The sequence below is a fragment of the Salmo salar genome, chromosome ssa20, assembly GCF_905237065.1.
Source record: "Salmo salar chromosome ssa20, Ssal_v3.1, whole genome shotgun sequence".
NCBI classification, from domain to species: Eukaryota; Metazoa; Chordata; class Actinopteri; order Salmoniformes; family Salmonidae; genus Salmo; species Salmo salar.
The window spans coordinates 26538687-26558335 of record NC_059461.1 but is presented as its reverse complement, the minus strand read 5'-3'; the positions used below and the strand labels follow the sequence as shown (position 1 = coordinate 26558335).

Below are 19649 nucleotides of genomic sequence, written 5' to 3'. Positions count from 1 at the left end.
GCGATTTGAATGATTCATTTATAAAGTAAACAGATTTATGGTAATAGTCCAGTTAATCTGAATGGAAATGTTAATCTGTTTTGCGTTGACAATACAAACTCCGGGCCAGTGATTGTGCTCCAGCATTTGTTTAAGAAAAGCTATTGTGAGACCATTTCCCTTTGACTGAGTTTTAATGAATTTCCTACATCTCCATTTCTATCAACAATTAAGGAAATAACATAAGCTTAATTTATACTAACATATAGGAGTGTATTCATTCACAAATGTATGCGATCTAAAAACACACAATGAGATTGATCTCAAATTTTAAAAAGGAAAGTTTTTGCATAGGCTATATAGATCATACATTTAAAATACACTGCAGCAAGTAACACACCTGACATGGGCTAGAATACACTTTATTTGAGAACGGCGCTCTTTTAAGATACACGACGTTACTCTCTCGTTCTGTTTCTCATCCACATCTTGGACCACCTTAAAAGATGGTCCCTCCCTCGGCATTGGCGCTCCGCAGCCTCCGATTGGCGAGGACCTCATGGATGGAATTGGTTGCAGAAATGCAAAACTTGTTGCTGGCTCCCTGAATGCGTTGATCTCACACAGCGCCAAGCGCCAGACAAGAGTGTGATCTATCTCTGAATCGCTCCAAGCTGGAATAGACAACATCAGAATCGGGAGCAGAAGGAGTGCGTTATAGCCTACAGAGTGAGAGAGTGAGGGAAACAGCCGATAGAGGTTCCGCGCCTTCTGGGCGCTTGGAGGGCACATGACCAGGACCGGTTGGACTATGCTGTCAAGCCGCTCTGTGATGGTGGAGTGCGGGTAGTGAGTGCTGGAGGCTCCGGGACACGGTGGTGCAAAAGCGACTCTCCAGATAGCCATCATGACTGGGCTGGATTTTCCCTCCGGACTTGTAGAATTGCTTATAGTTCAGTAATAAGACATTTCGCACAGAACTGTGGGAAATGTTTTCTTTTGATTGCAAAACAACGACCAATTAGAATTGTGCAGGTTGCCGGTGGATTTCTATAGAATGGGATCTTGAAAGGACACTCCAAACTGTGCGTCCTGGGACATTTGACAACGAACTGGAATAATGAAGTGGACGAAGAAGATAGTTATGTGTTTATTTCAATTTTCATAAGCCTTGTGATCTCTATCATCATAAATCAAAGAAGGGTTTTTTGTCAAGTTTGTAAAGAAGAAATTTGCTTAGAAAACTTTGGAATATGATATTATATCAAAGTCACATTGCAAGCGAAAAATATTTTGTATCGTTTGTAAATTAAAGGAATAAACCAAACGCCTATAGAAATAGACGGAAACGAGCAAGGACAGACTGTATTTGCTTGCTTCGTTGTCCTCTCCGGTTTATTTTCGCCACAACACTTTAGGGACAGTTGGATATTGGAAAAAACTATGAGAACTTATTGGGTGAGTGAACCGATTTAAGATCCATTGGCTACGTTTTAAATCAGAACTTTTAAGATATCAAAATATCTGGCCTATTGAGGCATTCTCTTCTATTTTCGTTTTTGTCCTCTTTTTTGTGTGGAGATTCACGGAAAACAGACTAAAGCTAGACTGCCTATGCCAGGAGAGCTGGCTGTCATGCACGATTGATATCGGGAAGTATGTTTGGGCTGGAGCAGTTTGGTTCTCAGATTAATAGCATAAACCCTGGCCAGTCAGAGAGAAACATAAACCAGCCAAGACTGAACATGAGCTCCCATTACAAAAGCCCCGGCTTTCATACTGGAGGCCAGCCTGGAGCCGTGGAGCCGGGCATGGGCCCTTTGAACGAGCCTCCAATGCTCGGGCTCAATATGAACATGAATGGGGAGCAGTACGGCGGCTTTCACCCGCGGGGCCACTCGGACATGCATGCAGGCAGCGGAATCCAGCAGCAACAGCAGCAGCAAGGACCCATGCATGGATTTTTCAACAACCAGCAACCTCATCAAGGCCATCCCCACGGCCACCAGTCTCACCCTCACCAACACCACCCTCATTTCAATGGGAACTTTGGAGGGCCAGACCCAGCATCATCCTGTCTGCATGGTGGCAGATTGATGGGCTACAACAACAGTGGCATGGGGCCTCAGCAGGGCTTTGGAGAGGGGTTTGACCCCATCGCTGAGAGCCAAGCAGGGGACGGCTTCTCCCAGCAGCAGCAGCAGAGATCTGGTAACATGTCTGAGTTCCAGCACAACGGCCCCCCTAACGGCAACCATGCTGTCCCTGCCCCCTGTCTACCCCTGGACCAGTCACCTAACCGGGCAGCATCCTTCCATGGTCTGCCCTCCTCTTCCTCCTCAGAGACCCATGGTCTGGAGCCTCGACGGATGCCCAATCAGGGTGCTGTGGAGGGATTAGAGTATAATTTCCCCAGTGAACCCCCAACTGGACATTTTGAAGTACCTGTATTTTCCCCCTCAGAATCAGAGTCTCAGCTTCCCCACTTTGGGACAGGAAGGCCGGTGGCCGGTGGCAGTTTCCCTGGAAACCCTGCCATGGCTCGGACACCGGGTATGCAGGGCATCTCCAAAGGGCACCAGCAGCCACCCCCACAGCCCCAGCAGCCTCAGCCTCCCCCACAGCACGGAGTGTTTTTTGAGCGCTTTGGGAATGGCCGTAAGATTCCCGTGGGGATGGAGCTGGGGGTCAGTGCTAGACACCCTCTCATGCAGCAGCAGCAGCAGGCTGGTTTGATAGCGCGACAGAACTCATGCCCCCCTGGCCTCCCACGGCCCCCCCAGCCTGAGCCGGGCTCCATTAACCCCAACATGCTGGACGGTGGCGTCATGATGCCTGTCCAACACAACCAGTTTGAATATCCTATTCACAGACTGGAAAATAGGGGCCTGCACCCCTATGGGGACCCCATGTTTAATATGCAACAGCCGGCTCCCCCTCCTCCCGCCCAACAGCCTCCGAATCAGAGGCTGCAACATTTTGACTCTCCTTATATGAACATGGCTAAAAGGCCCAGATTTGAGTTCCCTAACGCACACGGAGGGGAGAATTGTGGCACGTGGGGTAGTGGCATGCACAATGTGCAGGGAATGGAGAACCACCTCTCTCCCTCGGCCTACCCTGGCCTACCTGGGGAGTTCACCCCACCTGTGACAGATGGTTTCCCCCCGGGTCCACTCCAGCACGCTGGGCCTGAGCAGCAGTCTATGCAGCAGCGGCAGAATGCGGCCATGATGATCAAGCAGATGGCCTCTCGGAACCAGCAGCAGAGGATGAGGCAGCCCAGCCTGCAGCAGCTGGGTCACCATGGCGACGTACCTCCGGGCCCCATGGTTCATGGAGGCCCAGTGGGGAGCATGCCTCAGCCCAACTTTGACAGGGAGAATGGGGGCAGGATGTCCAACTTTGAGGGTCAGAACCCTCATATAACTCAGGAGAACTGGTTCCCTGGTTCTCACCCACCAGGGGAGATCATGTCGCGGCGTATGGGGGTAACGGGTGGAGAGGCTGTAGCCCACGACATGGGGCTTCAGCAGAACGGAGTCGGTATGATGTTCAGGCCGGGCATGAATGGGATGGGCATGCAGGAGCCAATGAGGATACCTGGAGATGGACACGTACAGGCTCTCCACTCTCCTGGTATGCACCCCCAGTTTGGCAACAACATGGGAAATCTCTCCCAGATGCAGTCCCCCGGAGCCGGGGTAGGACACCCCAACGCACCATCAGAGAGGCGGCCGACTGACTTCCCTGCCGGGCCTCCCATGGGATCTCAATCAACGTTTCCTTATGGAGGGGTTAACCGTCAGGGGGCATCACATAGCAATCCCCAGGGGGTGAACACCTCACCAGGGAGCTACCCTCCACAGTCTGAGTTCCCCCCAGGCCAGCGATCCTCTGTCAGTAAACTTGGGGCACTCTCCCTGGGGAACTTTAGTAAAACCAGCACTAAAGACAATGTTTTTGGACAGAGCTGCCTGGCGGCCCTTTCCACGGCCTGCCAGAACATGATAGCTAGCCTAGGGGCCCCCAACCTAAACGTAACATTCAACAAGAAGAACCAAAATGAGGGCAAGCGAAAACTGAGTCAGACGGAGCAGGACATTAATAGCAGCACAGTTAACGGGACCGGCAGTGCTGGTCCTGAATATTTTCAGAGTGGCACTTCCCAGAACAGCCAGATGCCTGGCAACGGGAATAGCAACATTAAGCCTGCAGGTCAAAACCAGACGCTGCAGGGGGAAGCCAGTGCCCTCTCCCCAAATTACAACATGGACGCTACCCCATGCAGTGAGGGGAAAGCAGCAACAGGGAATGGGAGAGGGAGAGGGAGGAGAAAAAGGGACAGCGGACATGTGAGCCCTGGGATCTTTTTTTCCTCTGACAGCGGAAACCCTGTTGTAAGTCCAGGCCAGCAACCCCCTTCAGCTGGCGTTGGGGAGAGGGGTGGGGGTACGCCCCATGAGAAACCCCTCCCATCCCCCTCCTGGGGAAAGGGAGGTGACCTTATGCTGGGGGACCAGGCAGACCTGATGTCTTCTCTGGACAGTGGCATTCAGAGTGTCACCAAGTCTAACAGTAACTCACCGCGCATAGATTTTCCTGATGATGTCAGCGCCCACTACGGCAACGAGGATGAGGTGTCCTCTAGCTCAGATGCAGGAGGTGCTCCTGCCTCCAAGCCCAACCGCAGCCCGCACATCACCGGCTCACCCAAGCTGCAAAGGGGGGAACAGGGCCTGATGAATGGGCAGAAGCCCCTAGGCATGCAGGACATCACCAATCACACTACCTCGACACCCGACAGCTATGGACTGAGTACTGGTGTGGGGACAGGTGGCAATGGAGTCGGTCACCCGGGCACACCGGGGATGGAGCAGGTACGCACTCCATCCAGCACCTCTGGCCAGGATGACATCCACCCTCTGGAGATACTGCAGGCCCAGATCCAGCTGCAGCGCCAGCAGTTCAGCATCTCAGAGGACCAGCCCCTGGGCATGAAGAATGGCAAGAAGAGTGGTGACTGTCTCTCACAGAACGGAGACAATGAGCTGGCGAGCTGCAGCCCGGATGCTGGGAAGGGCTCAATGGGCACTATTGACCTTGACACTCTGATGGCAGAGCAGCACGCCACCTGGTACGTGCCCAATGACAAGGCCCTGATGGATGGGCCAGAGGATGACAAGGCCATGGCACCCTGGGAAAAAAACAAGAGCCAGAATAACAGCAAAGAAGGTAATTGAATATGCTCTATGGTTATATTTCCCACTTTGTTTTACTATATGATTAGTACTGTCTTATTGCTGTATTTACACACACACACACAAACACACACACACACACACACACACACATCCTTCTAAGGCTGTCACTCAACATATCAGCACATAAGCCCAATGTTGTTTTGCATTCCCGATGAGCAGAAAATGATGAATGCTAGACTAAAATAAGTCAGGACTTCCTTTGTGCGTGTAGCCTATGTCTGCAGTTATTTGAAACATAGCTGTTCTATGGAAACAGGTAGATCAGGTTTATCGAGTTTTATATGTAGGCTAGAAAAATACATAAATAATTTATTATGTTTTTCTGTGTGCCTATAGGCCTACACAGGGGATAGGCTATTGGACCACAGGCTAATTAACTATTCGAAATGAAATAGCACTAATCAGGAAAAGATTTTAAAACTGATTTATTGTGGTTCTAAATAAACATTAAATTATCATTTGGTGCGTGTTATGGATTATTCTATTGTTGAGGGACTTCAAAGGAACAGCGCGAGAAAAGTAAACATTTCCTGTGGTTCTTTATCTAGGTTTTCAGGGTGAACAACTATACTGAGAAGATTAATAGGTTTCTGAGATGCGTTTTCACAGCGGGGTTTCCCCTCCATACGTATCTGTTTGTTTTTGTTATTACTATGGGATAATAAACGGGATTGGAGAAAGTGGATTGATTTTAGATTAGCCTACTATTGGAAAGGGCAGCATTGTCAGGATATATGAAGAAGAGTGATATTACTATAAACAAGAGTAGCCTATCTTAAGCTTTTTATTTCAAACTTTTTTTCCCTCCTAAATAGGATGTGTCCTCGAACAGATTTGCATTGAACATGATAATATGATACTAATAGAAAATAATAATATAATAATAATGGATGCGTCATTCACATTTTCTAATTTGTTTAAAACTTTTGGTTTTATTGTAGACTATTGCCAACCATTTTTTCGCCTACACGGTTCAGGAAAAAAATTGGTTGGTCATGAGATACAAATGCTTCTTTTTTCACGAACAAATGTAAATTCTGCTATTCTAGTAGCCAATGTTACGAAACTGTTGTAGCCTTTAATTTTAAGTGCTTGTTGAAATTGGTATAGTGTGATTAGAGACGCTGGCTGGCACTTTAAACATTTTGCGTAAGCGGTTTGAAATCCTGTCAATCAACGTTTGACATTAACAACACAAATAATGTTCTCCTGTCTTTGGATTACCGGTCATACATAAGGCATCTGGTTTGGAAATGAAATAACATGCATTTAAAATAATAATAATAATTATTATTATGACCTATTATTATTTCCTATTATTGTTTATATTAGGACTGTGCTATAGCTACAACAGGGACTTGGATAATAAAAAAACACGTTTTTTTTCCTTCAGTTTAATCCAGTGCTGAAGTTACTTTTTATTGACTGCTCCTCCATCAATCAAAACCTACTTCAAATAAATATTTAAATTATGAATTCAATATTGCTGATTTATGTCCTATTTTATGTCGCAATATTTTTCTGTGCAATTGTAATGTCTTTTGTGTCTCGATATTATTTTCTGAGGCCACTCTTTTTTTCTATAGATATTTGAAAATCTATAGCAAGAATGAAATGGTAGTCAGTCAGTGCTCAGTCAGTGCTGCAAAAGGCGGTAGGTCGCAGTGAGACGTTATTAAATCGCTACCGCCAGAGACGAGACACCAAAACTCCTTTTCTCTTGTGAATAGGTAGCCCCCAGCGCGTATTCACTATCCCTTTGTTCTGGCTAACTGCGGGAGCTGAGAGGAGAGGGGGGCGCAGGGCACGGAATCTGGAGTCATAGCGCATTGTTTAGGAGGCAGAGCAGTCAACCAGACACATTCTCGCCTTGTCCATAGTTCATTTTTTCAAGATCCACATGTCTTAGCAAGGCGCACTTATTCTTCAGAAAATGCACAGCAACAGCCACTTCGATTTTGTTAAAGTATTTCTCTCCCGTCTCTCCTATCTCCGCACATTTTTTCCTTCCTCAATTCAGCTCCTTGCAAGCACAAAACCCATGCTGCTCGGCTCGATCGATAGCTAGTTAGCACAAATCACGGATCTTGACAGTTTCTCATTTGAGTGCTACAGACGGCAAAGATGAAAAAGGGTTGAGGTGTGTTGCTGGATTTTGAGATTGAATTGGATGTTTTTCAAGAGACGCTCAAAATCCTATGCATTCAACGAAACGCTACGTTTCAGATAAAGATACATAGGGCCTTATGGTTTTAGTTGCACATATTCAGTAGGCTAGAAAATATTACCCCTATAAGCACAATCGATGAACAGTTATATTCTCTTGGAAAATGCTAAAGACCAGGATTCTGAAAGTTATTTTGGAAGATTTCATAGAACACACGTGTCAAACTTATTCCGTATAGGGCCGAGTGTTTGCGGGTTTTCGCTCCATACTTGTACATGATTGACAAATTAAGGTCACTAATTAATAAGGAATTCCCCTCACCTGGTTGTCTAGGTCTTAATTGAAAGGGGAAAAAAACAAAAACCCGCAGACACTCGACCCTTTCTGGAATGAGTTTGACGACCCTGTCATAGAAATTTGAGCTTGAGCTCCGTAGAAGTGAAAGAAAAATATTGCTGAATGTAGAAATATGTCAGTATTTTTGAAGTTGTGGAATCTATTTATGTTTGTTATTGATGTCTTGTTGTAAGTCCACCAGCTGGTTGGTTAACAGGTGAACACTAACGGTCATTGCCTGAGCCTAAGAGTTACAGTGACAGTTTAACAAAGAAACATTTTTTTCCCGAATCGTCTTGTTAGTTATCAATGTTCTCAGTACAGTTCACAAGATAACTTATAGTTATCCTATATAATAGTAGTAGTAATAATAATAATAATGTTATAATGCTAATGATAGTTGTCTACAATTTGAAAAATAACACTTTTTTTCCCACACAATTTCATTATGGTTCCTTTCTGTATTCCTGCATGATGTGGCTAATCAATAAAAACGTTTTAAGATCACACATTTCGATTGAATACACAGCACATTTTGATAAACACACACATGGTCTGATCATATGTTTTTTTTGTATTGAAGTTAATCCTATGACACCCGTGTAGGTGTTGTGCACCACTAAAACCAATTTAGTTTAATATTGTGGCAACCCGCTCTCTTGGTATCTGTCTTCATGCCCCTGTCCTATCCCCCATCACAGTGTCCTGAAGCTGGAGAGGAGGGGGGGGGGGGGGGGCTGCGTAGGTCCTGACATCCTGGGAACAGCTTTAATAGTGGGAGTCCTGAGTGATTGTGTTACTTGGGCGCTTTATAGACTGCATTCAGTGTTTTTACGGGAAGTTGAGTTTAACTGCCCAATTGAGACAGGTGGGTTATGGGCCTCTGTTTATTTGGGGAGGGGGATGGTTGCAGTGACATTTGGCAATAGGCCTCCCTGTGTCTATAGCAGGGGTACGGGTGGTAGTGGCATGGGGAGGAAAGAAGCTGTGGTGTTTGGGGCTCTGTGACTATAGGTGAGGTCTCAGCCAGTGCAGGAGTTGGGATCACAGAACAGACTGTATTCTCATATATATTGTTAATGGAGGTAGTGGGTGAAGTTTTCAGGCCAGAACGTGGTGCCAGAAGTGCCTCATAGGTATATGGAATTTGATATATTGTTGCATTAAACAATACTGTTAAAGAAAAATATGAGATTGAGCATAGATAATGAGAAAGTCCAGCTTGCCTGTTTGGGGGTGTGTTGTGTTGTATTTTCTGTGTTGATGTCTGTTTACCCTGTGTGTCTCAGCTCTCCCTGTATGAGTTCCCACTGTGGTTGTTTAGAGACTGATATGTTTGTCAGTAACTTCCCCCATTGGACCCGTCCATAGCTTATTCTGTCTGTGTGATAAGCAACCATTCAGCCAAAGCTATTCACTAAGACATAGTAATGTCTATGGTAGGCATGAGGCCCATATACTGTATGGCCTCCATATGCCAGTGGTTGTATATGTGAATGAAGGAACTTGGTTGCGTTTTCAACAAAATGATGAGAATGCATTTCCCCCTCGTTTTTCATCTCCTTTTCTCTATCTCGTCTTCTTCGTCTCTCTCTCTCTGCTCCTTATATTATAGCCAGGACCTGACGGTTTGTTCTGAAAGACGTGCACACTCTTGATAACAAGCAACTTGTCGCCCTAGGAAATGATTCAGTTGGTTTTCTTTTTTTTTTTTTTTGCTTCCGTTTTGACCACACAGTGAAAGTTATTTACGGTGTGTGTTATCACTTTGTACATACTGTGCTAGGATCTGTCCTCTGGATTAATACGCTGTCTCATGCAACAGAGTGACTGTTCTAGTGGTGGTGGAGTGACTGTTAGTTAGAGCATGCGCTGGCTTGCTGTTGGCATGTGTAGGAGAACAGTGGGTAGAGAGGGGACTTTTCATGCTCAGACACCCTGATTAGGAGGCAATTTAATCCAGTGCAACAGGCATATTGACATGCCACCTAAAGAGACCTAGGAAGAAAGGAGAATGTTCCTATAAGACCACCCCACCCCTTCCCACCTCTCTTAGTTTATTAAAATCATACTTATATTGACATTTCATTCCAGCGACAACTCATAAATCACATGAGTAATTTTTATTTCCCTTTTTTCCTTTCTTAAAGCAGAAAATAGATGTGATTGACATTTGGTTGAATGAAGAGAAAACAGCTTGGGGCGGTCCATGTTCCAGATCCCTCCTTGCAAGGCGTTGCGTATTGACTTCCTGAACAACACACACCCAGGCAGCATAGTGTTCTCTGCACTCTCCCGTACTGCAGTTATAATAATCATTATCATAATCATAGCAATTAGCCCTGGTAATATTCTTCTCAAAAGTGCCAATTCATCCTCTGGCACCTTCTGTGAGTTAACTTGGTTATTGACAGATACAGAGAGGCTAGTGAGGATACAGAAGGAAAGTGAGGTGTGTGTGTCTGTCTTTTGTGAGGAACATATTATAGCTATAGCCGCAAACGGCGCAAAAGTGCAGACAATGAGACATTTTAAGTTGGACCTTTCCACATTTTTATGCGTTTATTTTCTTATGTCTCTTCACAAAGTAATTTCTGTCTCCCTTTGTGAATTGATCCCTAGGGTTGAAGGAATATCACACAATTCCTACACTATCAGCATGAATCAGTGGGCATTAGGACTGCTTTCACCATGTAAGTGTGTGTGTGTTCTTCCTTACCCCCCATCGACAGTTTCCGGGGCCAAGACAAATATGAGACGCATGCAAATGGGTCTAGCAGCTGGAGGGACCAGAGGTGTATGTGTGTGTGATGAAGACATGGAAACTCGATAGTGTGGGTTTATCAGCTGTAGACATCATGTTTGATTTATGCAGACTTGGTCACAGGCTTGTGGTTTCAGACCTTTGCTCAGGTGTCTTGTATGCTGGAATAAACTCTCTGACTTGTAGTGAAATGGAAATAGTTGCTGGTAGTCACACCTCTCTCAGTTCCAGCTCTGAGAATTCATCACTGTATGATAAAATGATCTGACAAGTTATGTCAGGGTTCATCACAACTTATTTTAGCTTTACGTCAGTTTTGCCTGCTTTACGTCAGTTTGGCCTGCTTGAAGTACAACCCCCGCTAGTATGTAGTACATCCACAGTATACCCCAATACATTTACATTTAATACATTTGTAATTATCAGTACTACTGATTAACTGCTAGCACGTATAACACCGGCCTAGCTGAGTGCAGTAGTAGCATAGGTAAGCTGTGGAGAAGTGTGTAGTCTCCTGTCTTATAGATATTGCAGCTCATAACAGGACATTACATGGTTTCTGCTTGTAGTTTTGATAGTGTAAAATCTAGTTTGAATATTTTGTTTCTTCTAGATGGTACTGTGTATGTGTGTATCCACTGAATGCTGGGGCCTTTGCAATACATTTACCACCAGTGACAGTCAAAGGAGGCGTGTTAAAAAACGTCTTTGTGACTGATGTAGAGAGAAAAGGATGAACAAAGGTTCCATGCCTTTTGCTAGCTGGATTTCTGACTCTTCAAAATAGCAGTTTTGTTTTCCCTGGGGAAGAGCGCTGAAATAAAATCAAACTTGTCTGTGTGTGTGGGTGTGAATATTCCCCTTGGAATGGAAGGCTGAGTTTATCTGGGAGATGCAGGGTGGGGGGGTGGGCACCGGAGGCTCCGATTGGCTGGATGTATGTGACACGTTTCCTAATGTCCAGGGTCTTAATAAGCCAGTGCCCAGAGGGACTGGAAAAAACAAGGCATCTACTATTCCTGTAGAAAATGATATATATTTTTATATGTAGCTACAAACAATCCCTGTAGAAAGGATTTTAACATAGTTTGTGAGAAATGCAAGTTGTCTTTATCAATTATATAGACTATAATCCTTAACACTCCCTCTGTTCAGCAGAGGTGTACCATGCTAAAGCTACTAAGCAGTGTGTGTGTGTGTGTGTGTGTGTGTGTGTGTGTGTGTGTGTGTGTGTGTGTGTGTGTTGTCATAACGCCAGGAACAGTTATGTTATTTGGCATACAGGTAGTCATCAGATTTCTTTAATTCGTATTGAAAAATTGACAAATGAGTTATGACACCAGAGCTGTTTCTCTTGGGAGAGAAGAGGAGAGACTGATCGAGTACTAGCGAAAGTGAGAGAGATGGAAAGAAGTTTCTCTTTTTTTCTGGGAACATCTTAGGTTTCGACTTGCGAGGTCGAGCAAGATGGTAATGGCTGTCATTTGCCTCACTGTAAAGAGAAAAAGAGAGAAAATAAGTCTTACATTTTCTCCACAGTTCCATCCTCTGGATTTTCCTTATTTCTTTTTGTCAGGGCAGTTTAGATACTCGGATGTTAGAAACAATCGTTCGGATTTTTTAAATAGCACATTTGAGTCTTTTCAACAGTGGAACTGTCATCACTAAAGCTTAATACTGTCATTATACCACACAGCAATATCACCTTTAACTCAATAATTATATCTTCTTTACAGTTTTAACATTGTGTTTTTTCAACATTGTGTTGTTATCTTGGAAATGGAAAAGGATTGATTATATTTGACATAAAAAAATAATAATTGTAATAATATTATAATGCAATATTAATAATAATAATTTCAACCAGTGCTAATTATTTTCAAGACATTATATGTACATTTCCAAGTAAATCTTTATTTTCTTCAATCAAGGGTCAATTTATTAATTAATAACAGGATAATTATTATTTCAGTCAGTTATATTCAGTCATTTGATTTCAAGTGGTAAACAATTTCTATCACAAAAACATGAAAGTGTAAGATTCCTTGAATTGACCACCTAACTTCCCATATTGAGGACTAGCTGAAATAGGGATTGTATGTTAAGGGTTGTGGCTGAGCAAGTCAGCCCCCTAAACCCATTCCGATCCCCCTCCTCTCCTAGCGTCTCCCCAGCAGATGCTCCTAATCCCTACATTTCCACTGTTTTCATGAGTGGTTGGGGTTTCCAAATGGGCCAAAAATACATAAACAGAGTGTGTAGTGACGGGCTGAAACAAAATAGAGAGCGAGACATAGATCAATATGTCACCTACTTGGATGACATGGATGACAGGTCCTGGACATGGTTTTGATTTATGCAGGAGGTACTAAATCACTTCCCGTGTTCCCTTTTGTGTCTAGTTTCCTAAGCGCGTCTTGCAGCCTGAGGGGGAGGTGTGTGTACGAGGGGATGGCTGAAGGGAGAGAGTTTACTAGAGAAGGGGTGAGGAGGAGCGACCGGGCCAAGGCCTGCCTGCCTGGGCAAGTTTTTTTCCTTCTTGTTGCAGGCCAGGGAACAGAGAGGAAATTCAAACCAAAATAACCCCTGTGCCCTCGCTTGAGAAATGTGCCCCCTCCATATCCACCCTTCTCTGAGGGGAAAGGTCAACCTGTGGCAGTCGGGTTGAGTGGGGGTCGGAGAAGGCCTCCCATGCCATACTCCCCCACCCCAACTACCAACCCCCCAGGCCACCATCAGATACCTGGGTCATACCTCCAGTAGTTCCCGTATTCCTCACACAGGGATTCCTGTAGCCCCTCACCAAGCTAGTTGAAAGCAGATAACTTAATGATTTTGTATATATATATTTTGGTGATTGTGATTTAATGTGAAGCCTTATTGCTCTGCTGGTTGGTCTGCTTAGTGCAGTAGAGAGGCGCCGGATCACAGCTCCTGCTCTTAGGTACCATGAGCCTTCAGGAAAAGTGTTAAAGACCTAAATGACTAACCTTTAAAGTATGCTCTATGATAACAGAAATGTTACGTCATTTTTCTGTGTTCTTTACCATCACTCCTTTGATTGTTGAAAAAACAGACTTTTTATCTGTGCATTGTGACGTGTGCATTGTGCTCCCCAACTTACAATCTTCTCTAATGTCCTTAGTGTTAGTTTTTTATCGTAGAGATCCTATTAAATGAAATGTGTATTATAATTTCTAATTCTATGGTTGTTATGCTAAAGGAATCTGACCTGAATTCACTCACTGTCATAGGAGCAGAGGCCTCTAGGTGCTTTTATCAGAGAGCGGCGAAGGCTGATTGGGCTGGTTTGTGTTTGGTGAGGGTAAGGTCGAGCCCCGGGGAGCACAGGGTTAAAGGTGAAGTGTCGTCATAGAAGTATAGCTTGGGATAGAATGGACCTCGGAAATCAATGTGACGGCTCTGTGAAATTCTCTGGCTCCGAAAGAGAGACCAGCGAACACCAAGACACACACACACACATATATATATATATATGTCTTATTTAGCATATGTATATACATATATACATATGTTTCTAATGCACACACCTGCACAAGGACTTGGTACACAATGTGCATTTAGCTATCATAACACTTCATCAGTTTACATGAATCGTTTAATAAAATGTTTAGGTTGACAATTCTAGTTAGATTGTGAGAATATGACATTTATTTTCCTTCAATAAGGATTCCTTCCCAGTGTTGTTTACAGACTTAGAGAACTGATGGCATGACGTGCACTAGATTCAGGCCGTCAGCTTCCGACATATTGCTGTCAGCCAGACAGAGAAACCGAAACAGAGCAGTGTGCTGTGCTGTGCTGTGTGTGTGTGTGTTCTCTTCACAGCACGCTAGTGGAAAGTGTTGTTCATCTGTGTATATCGTCACGAGCTGTGTCTGTGTGTCTGTGTGACGGCTCTATAAGCCTACGTGGAGGAGTCACACTGTAAATCACACACTTTTAGAAAGAGGAGACCGAATAGAGGTGGATTAAAAAACGGAGCGTTTGAATTGCCATGGTTATCTTTTTTGACTTGTAATATGGTTAGGGATATTTAACTGTATTTGTGGTTCAGCTTAGTTGGTTGTGATATTATTGTTTTCTTCTTTATTGGGTATTCGCCCTGTGTGATGCTAAGCACTCGTTGTCTGAGATTAATAGCCTATCACTGAGATATTACTGTGGATATGAACAGTACGCTGCATGGCAAAATAATGTGAATCATTGAACAGCCTTAACAAGGTTTTATTGAAAAAAGATTCCACAGCTTGTAAAATGTCACGGTGATTTGGGATTTAGGCCTGTGTGATGTAGAATTTCACACTGTCGTTTCCACTTTTGAACAAATATGGTGCCGTGGATAATGCTTAACATTTAAGTGTAGCGTGTAGATTTTCCACCAAAATTCCATCTCTCTGGGCTCCCAGGGTATTACCTAGAAATATCCACAGATACACTACGATTGACTGGTTTACTCCTTAATTGGAGAGCTTAGTATTTTTTCAAATAAAATGTTTTTCTGCTTGTAATAATACAATTTGAGAGGTACAGTGTTTGATTATAAAAACATTTTTTTAAACTAGGAAACTGGTGGCAATCACTACATTGTAAATGATTGTTTATGTGAAAGTATTTTTTGGGGAACCAATATCATTGGTAATGCTAATGTTTTTATTTTGATAAATAAAGTAACGTGGTCACATGAGCTCACATCTGAGCATGGCTCTGGGACAGTGGGAGTGGATGCTTTTGACTGTGTGTTTACAGCCCTTGTCCTTGCATGTATGAGGCTGGGGGCCATGTCTGTCTGTTTTGGGACCATGCAGACTGTGTGTGTGTGTGTGTGTGTGTGTGTGTGTGTGTGTGTGTGTGTGTGTGTGTGTGTGTGTGTGTGTGTGTGTGTGTGTGTGTGTGTGTGTGTGTGTGTGTGTGTGTGTGTGTGTGTGTGTGTGTGTGTGTGTGTGTGTGTGGAGCGGCAGCTGAGGGCTGGTGTGGATATGGCAGCAGTGGCGGTGGTTGGCGGTGTGTTTTGTGGCTGTGTTGTCAGATTGCTGTGTGTCAGCAGAGAGCCAGGGGAACGCTTGGCTGCCTATTCAGGCCGGTGTGGACCCTGCTGTGCCCAGCTACCATGGGCTGTCGGCGGGTGCTGGAGGGCACAGTGCTGGGGATGGGAGTGGGGGGTAGGAGGAAGCACTTGGAGAGGGGGTTGTGGTCCAGGCTCACTGAGTGTGGGTGTCAGCCATGCAGAGGTGTATGGCAGGGCCCTCTGGCAAAAGCTGGCCCTTGCCACCATCACCACTAATCCCCCTCTGCCTTCCTCTCTCCCCCACCGTCGCTCCGCTTAGTCTCCAGAGTCCTTGGGTGATTTGTGCGGTGGAGGAGGGAGAGAGATGCGGGAGCGGCGGGAGCTTGGCTGCGTGACCTTTTACCAAATCCCTCCGCTTTTCCATTCCAGTGGTCGCGGCCCAGACAGGCTGGGGGGCAGTGCTGCCTCACTACCTCCCTGCCTTCCCGGCCCTAGCCTGTCCACCCTGCCTCCTTCACTCTCTGTCCTGACCTGGCCTTGTTTCTCTGGCTGCATGTTGTTAACACCGTGTCATAGTTGCTCCAGGGAAGTAAAGGAAGGGAGAAATATATACAGAGAGAGTAAGAAAAACAAAAAAGCATTTGGGAAGAGAGAGAAGAGATAAAAGGAAAGTGTGACACAGAGACTGTTTTGAGGTCAGAGTATTTTTTCTCTTCTTCTCTCTCACTGTTCTGTCACTTTGTTGAGTAGTGAGGTGGGCAGATCAGAGTAGTGATGGTGTGATGTACAGGCCCTGTGCCTAGAGCAGAGTGTGTATCATAGTCTCCCGTCTCTGACGCCTGTACCTCAGCATGTCTGAGCTATTTAGAGCTTGTCTGTCTCTGCGGCTACGCTCCCACTCAAAGCAGTAGTAACAACCTGGGGCTGAGGAACACAGCAGAACAGTGTTTTGAGTGCTAAGGACAGATGGGAATAGCCTGATTGATTTTTACAGCAGGTATCTACCATGTTCACACACTCTTTATTTAGAATGCTCAGAGCATGCTTGGAGGCAGACCCCAAACGCATGATGCAATGCTGCAGTCACCAATGGGGCTTACTGTCTGACAACCTCTCTCTCCCGTCATCTCTACCTCTAACTCCTCGCCATTCTCTCCTTCCTGCCCCTCCTACTCTCTTAGAATGCTGCGGGTCTATATCATGGCAGATGACGTGTGACGCCGTGCTTTTGCGTATAATTTAGCCTAGTACTTTCTGTCCTCGTCAATCTTCCTCTCGCAAATGTTTTCTTACACGACGCAAGCGATTTGACTCGGAGGATGGGTTATGCATCTCAACCGGCAGCGTTCCCCATGTCCCTCTAGCATCGCATGGCGGATTTTTATACAACCTTCGATAAACCTATATATGGATTTTCTGGAAGCTTGGTTCCATTTAATATGGGTTTGACACCTTGGTGACGTGGGGTCGATACTGCAGCAGGGTCATTATACCAGTAAATTAGGTCATGCAGAGTTAAAGGTCAGCCTCCTCACAGCCCTCTGACCTCATGACCAGAGGTTAGGGAGGAGTGCTCCCCATTTGCACGGGTGACCGGGACTGAATGTGTGTGTGTGTGTGTGTGCGTTTCTGTGGTCCTCATAGGCAAGGAGAAGGTGGGGGATGGGTTTAGAGCATTGTCGTTTTCCAGCCAGTAGGATGGGGGTGAGAGAGGGAGAAGGAGAGGGGTTGTTGAGGTCATTTTACTGCACAGATTTTGTGTGGGATGAGAATTAGGATCTAATTTCGGGATTTTATGATTAATTCTAGTGTTGACATATTGACTGAAGATGTTTATTTTGGTTGTTGAGGATGAATGAATGTATCCTTAATGTTCCTCAGTGCTGGCCCACTCACTAACCCTCTCCTCTCTCTGTGTTTGTTTCTCCTGTGCAGAGTCAGAGCTGTCTCAGAGTAAGGCTGGAGTTGGGGTGGGGGCCCCGGGGCCCGGAGGGGGCAATGGGGGGAGCCACCTGCAGTGCCTGTCCGTCCACTGCACAGATGAGCTGGGGGACAGTAAGGGCCGAGGGGGGCCCGTCTCCTCCTGGCGCTCCCTGCACTCCGACATCTCCAACCGCTTTGGGACCTTCGTGGCTGCCCTGACCTGAACACAATCAGGGCAGCCCAGGAGATGGAGGGACGATCAGAAGAGAGAGAGAGAGAGAGAGAGAGAGAGAGGGGGGGGTGGAGAGAGTCAGAGGCAGATGATAATGAAGATGACAGCAATGATGAGGATGACATAAAGGTATTGATGATGAGGATGACGTAAAGGTATTGATGATGAGGATGACGTAAAGGTATTGATGATGAGGATGACGTAAAGGTATTGATGATGAGGATGACGTAAAGGTATTGATGATGAGGCATCTGCATTGGCTCTCGCCTGTTCAGGGAGAGAAGGACATATACACACTCATACACACACATCAACACATACACACTCATGCTCACACACACTCACACACACTCTTGGGCACAAACACATACACACTCACTCATGCATCGCTGGACTATACAGCTTGGGCTCTATTCAGTGGTGCCCACATCTGGAAAACCTCAAATCATCCTTTTAGTTTTTTGTTGTTTTTTGAAGAAAACAGGAGAAATGTCAATGGAGGAAAGGAAAAAGCTAAAACTGAAAAAACAGAAAGACAAAATGTCCTTGGCTGTATTGGGATAGCAGTGTTGAGTCTCTGTTCTGTTACATTCTTTAGACATGAAAGTAGTCTCTTAGTATTTGGGAGCTCTGTGATTAATACCCCATCCTCACCAGCGGTACCCTGTACCTGTACTCAGTTACCTCCTAGCCGTGGTTCTCTCTGTGGGTTGGAGGTGGTACCATCTACCATGCCTGCCCCCAGCCTAGTGTATAGATCACTGAGCCTGGGCTTGGGTATGGCCTCAAGCAGAGCCACCCTGACCCATACTCACCCGTTGAGGGACTCTGGTAGTCTTTGTCAGCCAGAGTTTGGAGGATATGTGTGTGAACCAGCCCTTCCTCCCTCCCATGGCTCTCAGGGGTACAGGGAGAGGAGAGCAGCCCTCTCACCAGGACCTCTCCCTCAGGCCTGGAAGCCCATTGTCACCCAGAGACACAGGAACCTGATGAGATTTGGACCTTTTGAGCCACCGTACCTCACAACCTCACCAGGCCATCCTCCTGGTCCAATAGAACTGGCCTGGACCCTGAAACAGGGGGAGGAAGAGTGGGAGGGAGATGGAGAGAGAAATAGTTTATTTTTGGTGTGGGTATCTGCAAAAAGGAATTCCTGAATACAAATTCCTCTCTTTCACTTATTTCCTCTTCTATTTAGCTTCGGCTCCAACACAGTTATACAATACAGCCAATGTAAACTGTAGGGGAGGTCAAGGAACCATTTAATAAGGGAATTGAAAAAGGAATATTGGTATTGCACATGTAAAATAAGAGAACATTTGCTGTGTGTTAGGCAATCTTGTAACCTTTAAATAAAGCTTCTGTTGAATTTGAATTTCTGAAAAAATAGATGGAGGCCTGTGACGGCATCTTACGAGCTGTTTCTTTTTTGTTTTCTTTTTTTAATAATATGTAAAGTGCAGTCGTCTGTTTTCCTGCATATTGTATATATCTGTATATGTTTTATTGAGTAACTAAATAACAATAAATATGACGTTAATGGTGAATTTTATGATTGCTTGTTTTTATTAATGTTGTGCCCTTATATTTGTCTGTCATAATAACAAAGTCGCAATTTATGAATGAAAATAACATTTAATACTGTATAATAATAGAATAATGGAAATATTGCTATACTCTGAAGATATGTCATATATATATATATATATATATCACAGAAATATTCATTGTGACAAGTTTGTCTGGGGAGGTTGTGGACTCTGTAGTCTAAATCAGCAGCATAAAACAACACAAAGTAAACTGGCATGAAGATATTATGTAGTAGTATATATGAAGTATACATGAAGATATTATGTAGTAGTATATAATAGTCTTCCTCTTTCTCTCCTCTCAGCATTTTTTATAGGCCTACCTCATTGCCTGTCTCGCCTCGCTCTTTTTCTTTTCTGCCCCCA

The 19649-nt window shown here is 44.9% G+C and overlaps 1 protein-coding gene across 2 annotated transcripts; it reads left to right on the top strand.

The window, feature by feature from the left end:
- The first annotated feature begins 549 nt into the window (after positions 1-549).
- LOC106580377 (transcriptional activator MN1) lies at positions 550-19241 on the top strand. 2 transcript variants are annotated; one of them, XM_014161368.2, is made up of 2 exons: positions 550-5214; positions 17475-19241. In XM_014161368.2, the coding sequence occupies exons 1-2, from the start codon at positions 1638-1640 to the stop codon at positions 17684-17686; spliced, it is 3789 nt and encodes a 1262-aa protein (XP_014016843.1). In that variant the 5' UTR covers positions 550-1637; the 3' UTR covers positions 17687-19241. The 2 variants fall into 2 exon arrangements, with proteins under 2 accessions (XP_014016843.1, XP_014016848.1); XM_014161373.2 differs by lacking the exon at positions 17475-19241 and adding an exon at positions 12913-16585 and having other exon boundaries at positions 551-5214.
- The last annotated feature ends 408 nt before the right edge of the window (positions 19242-19649 follow it).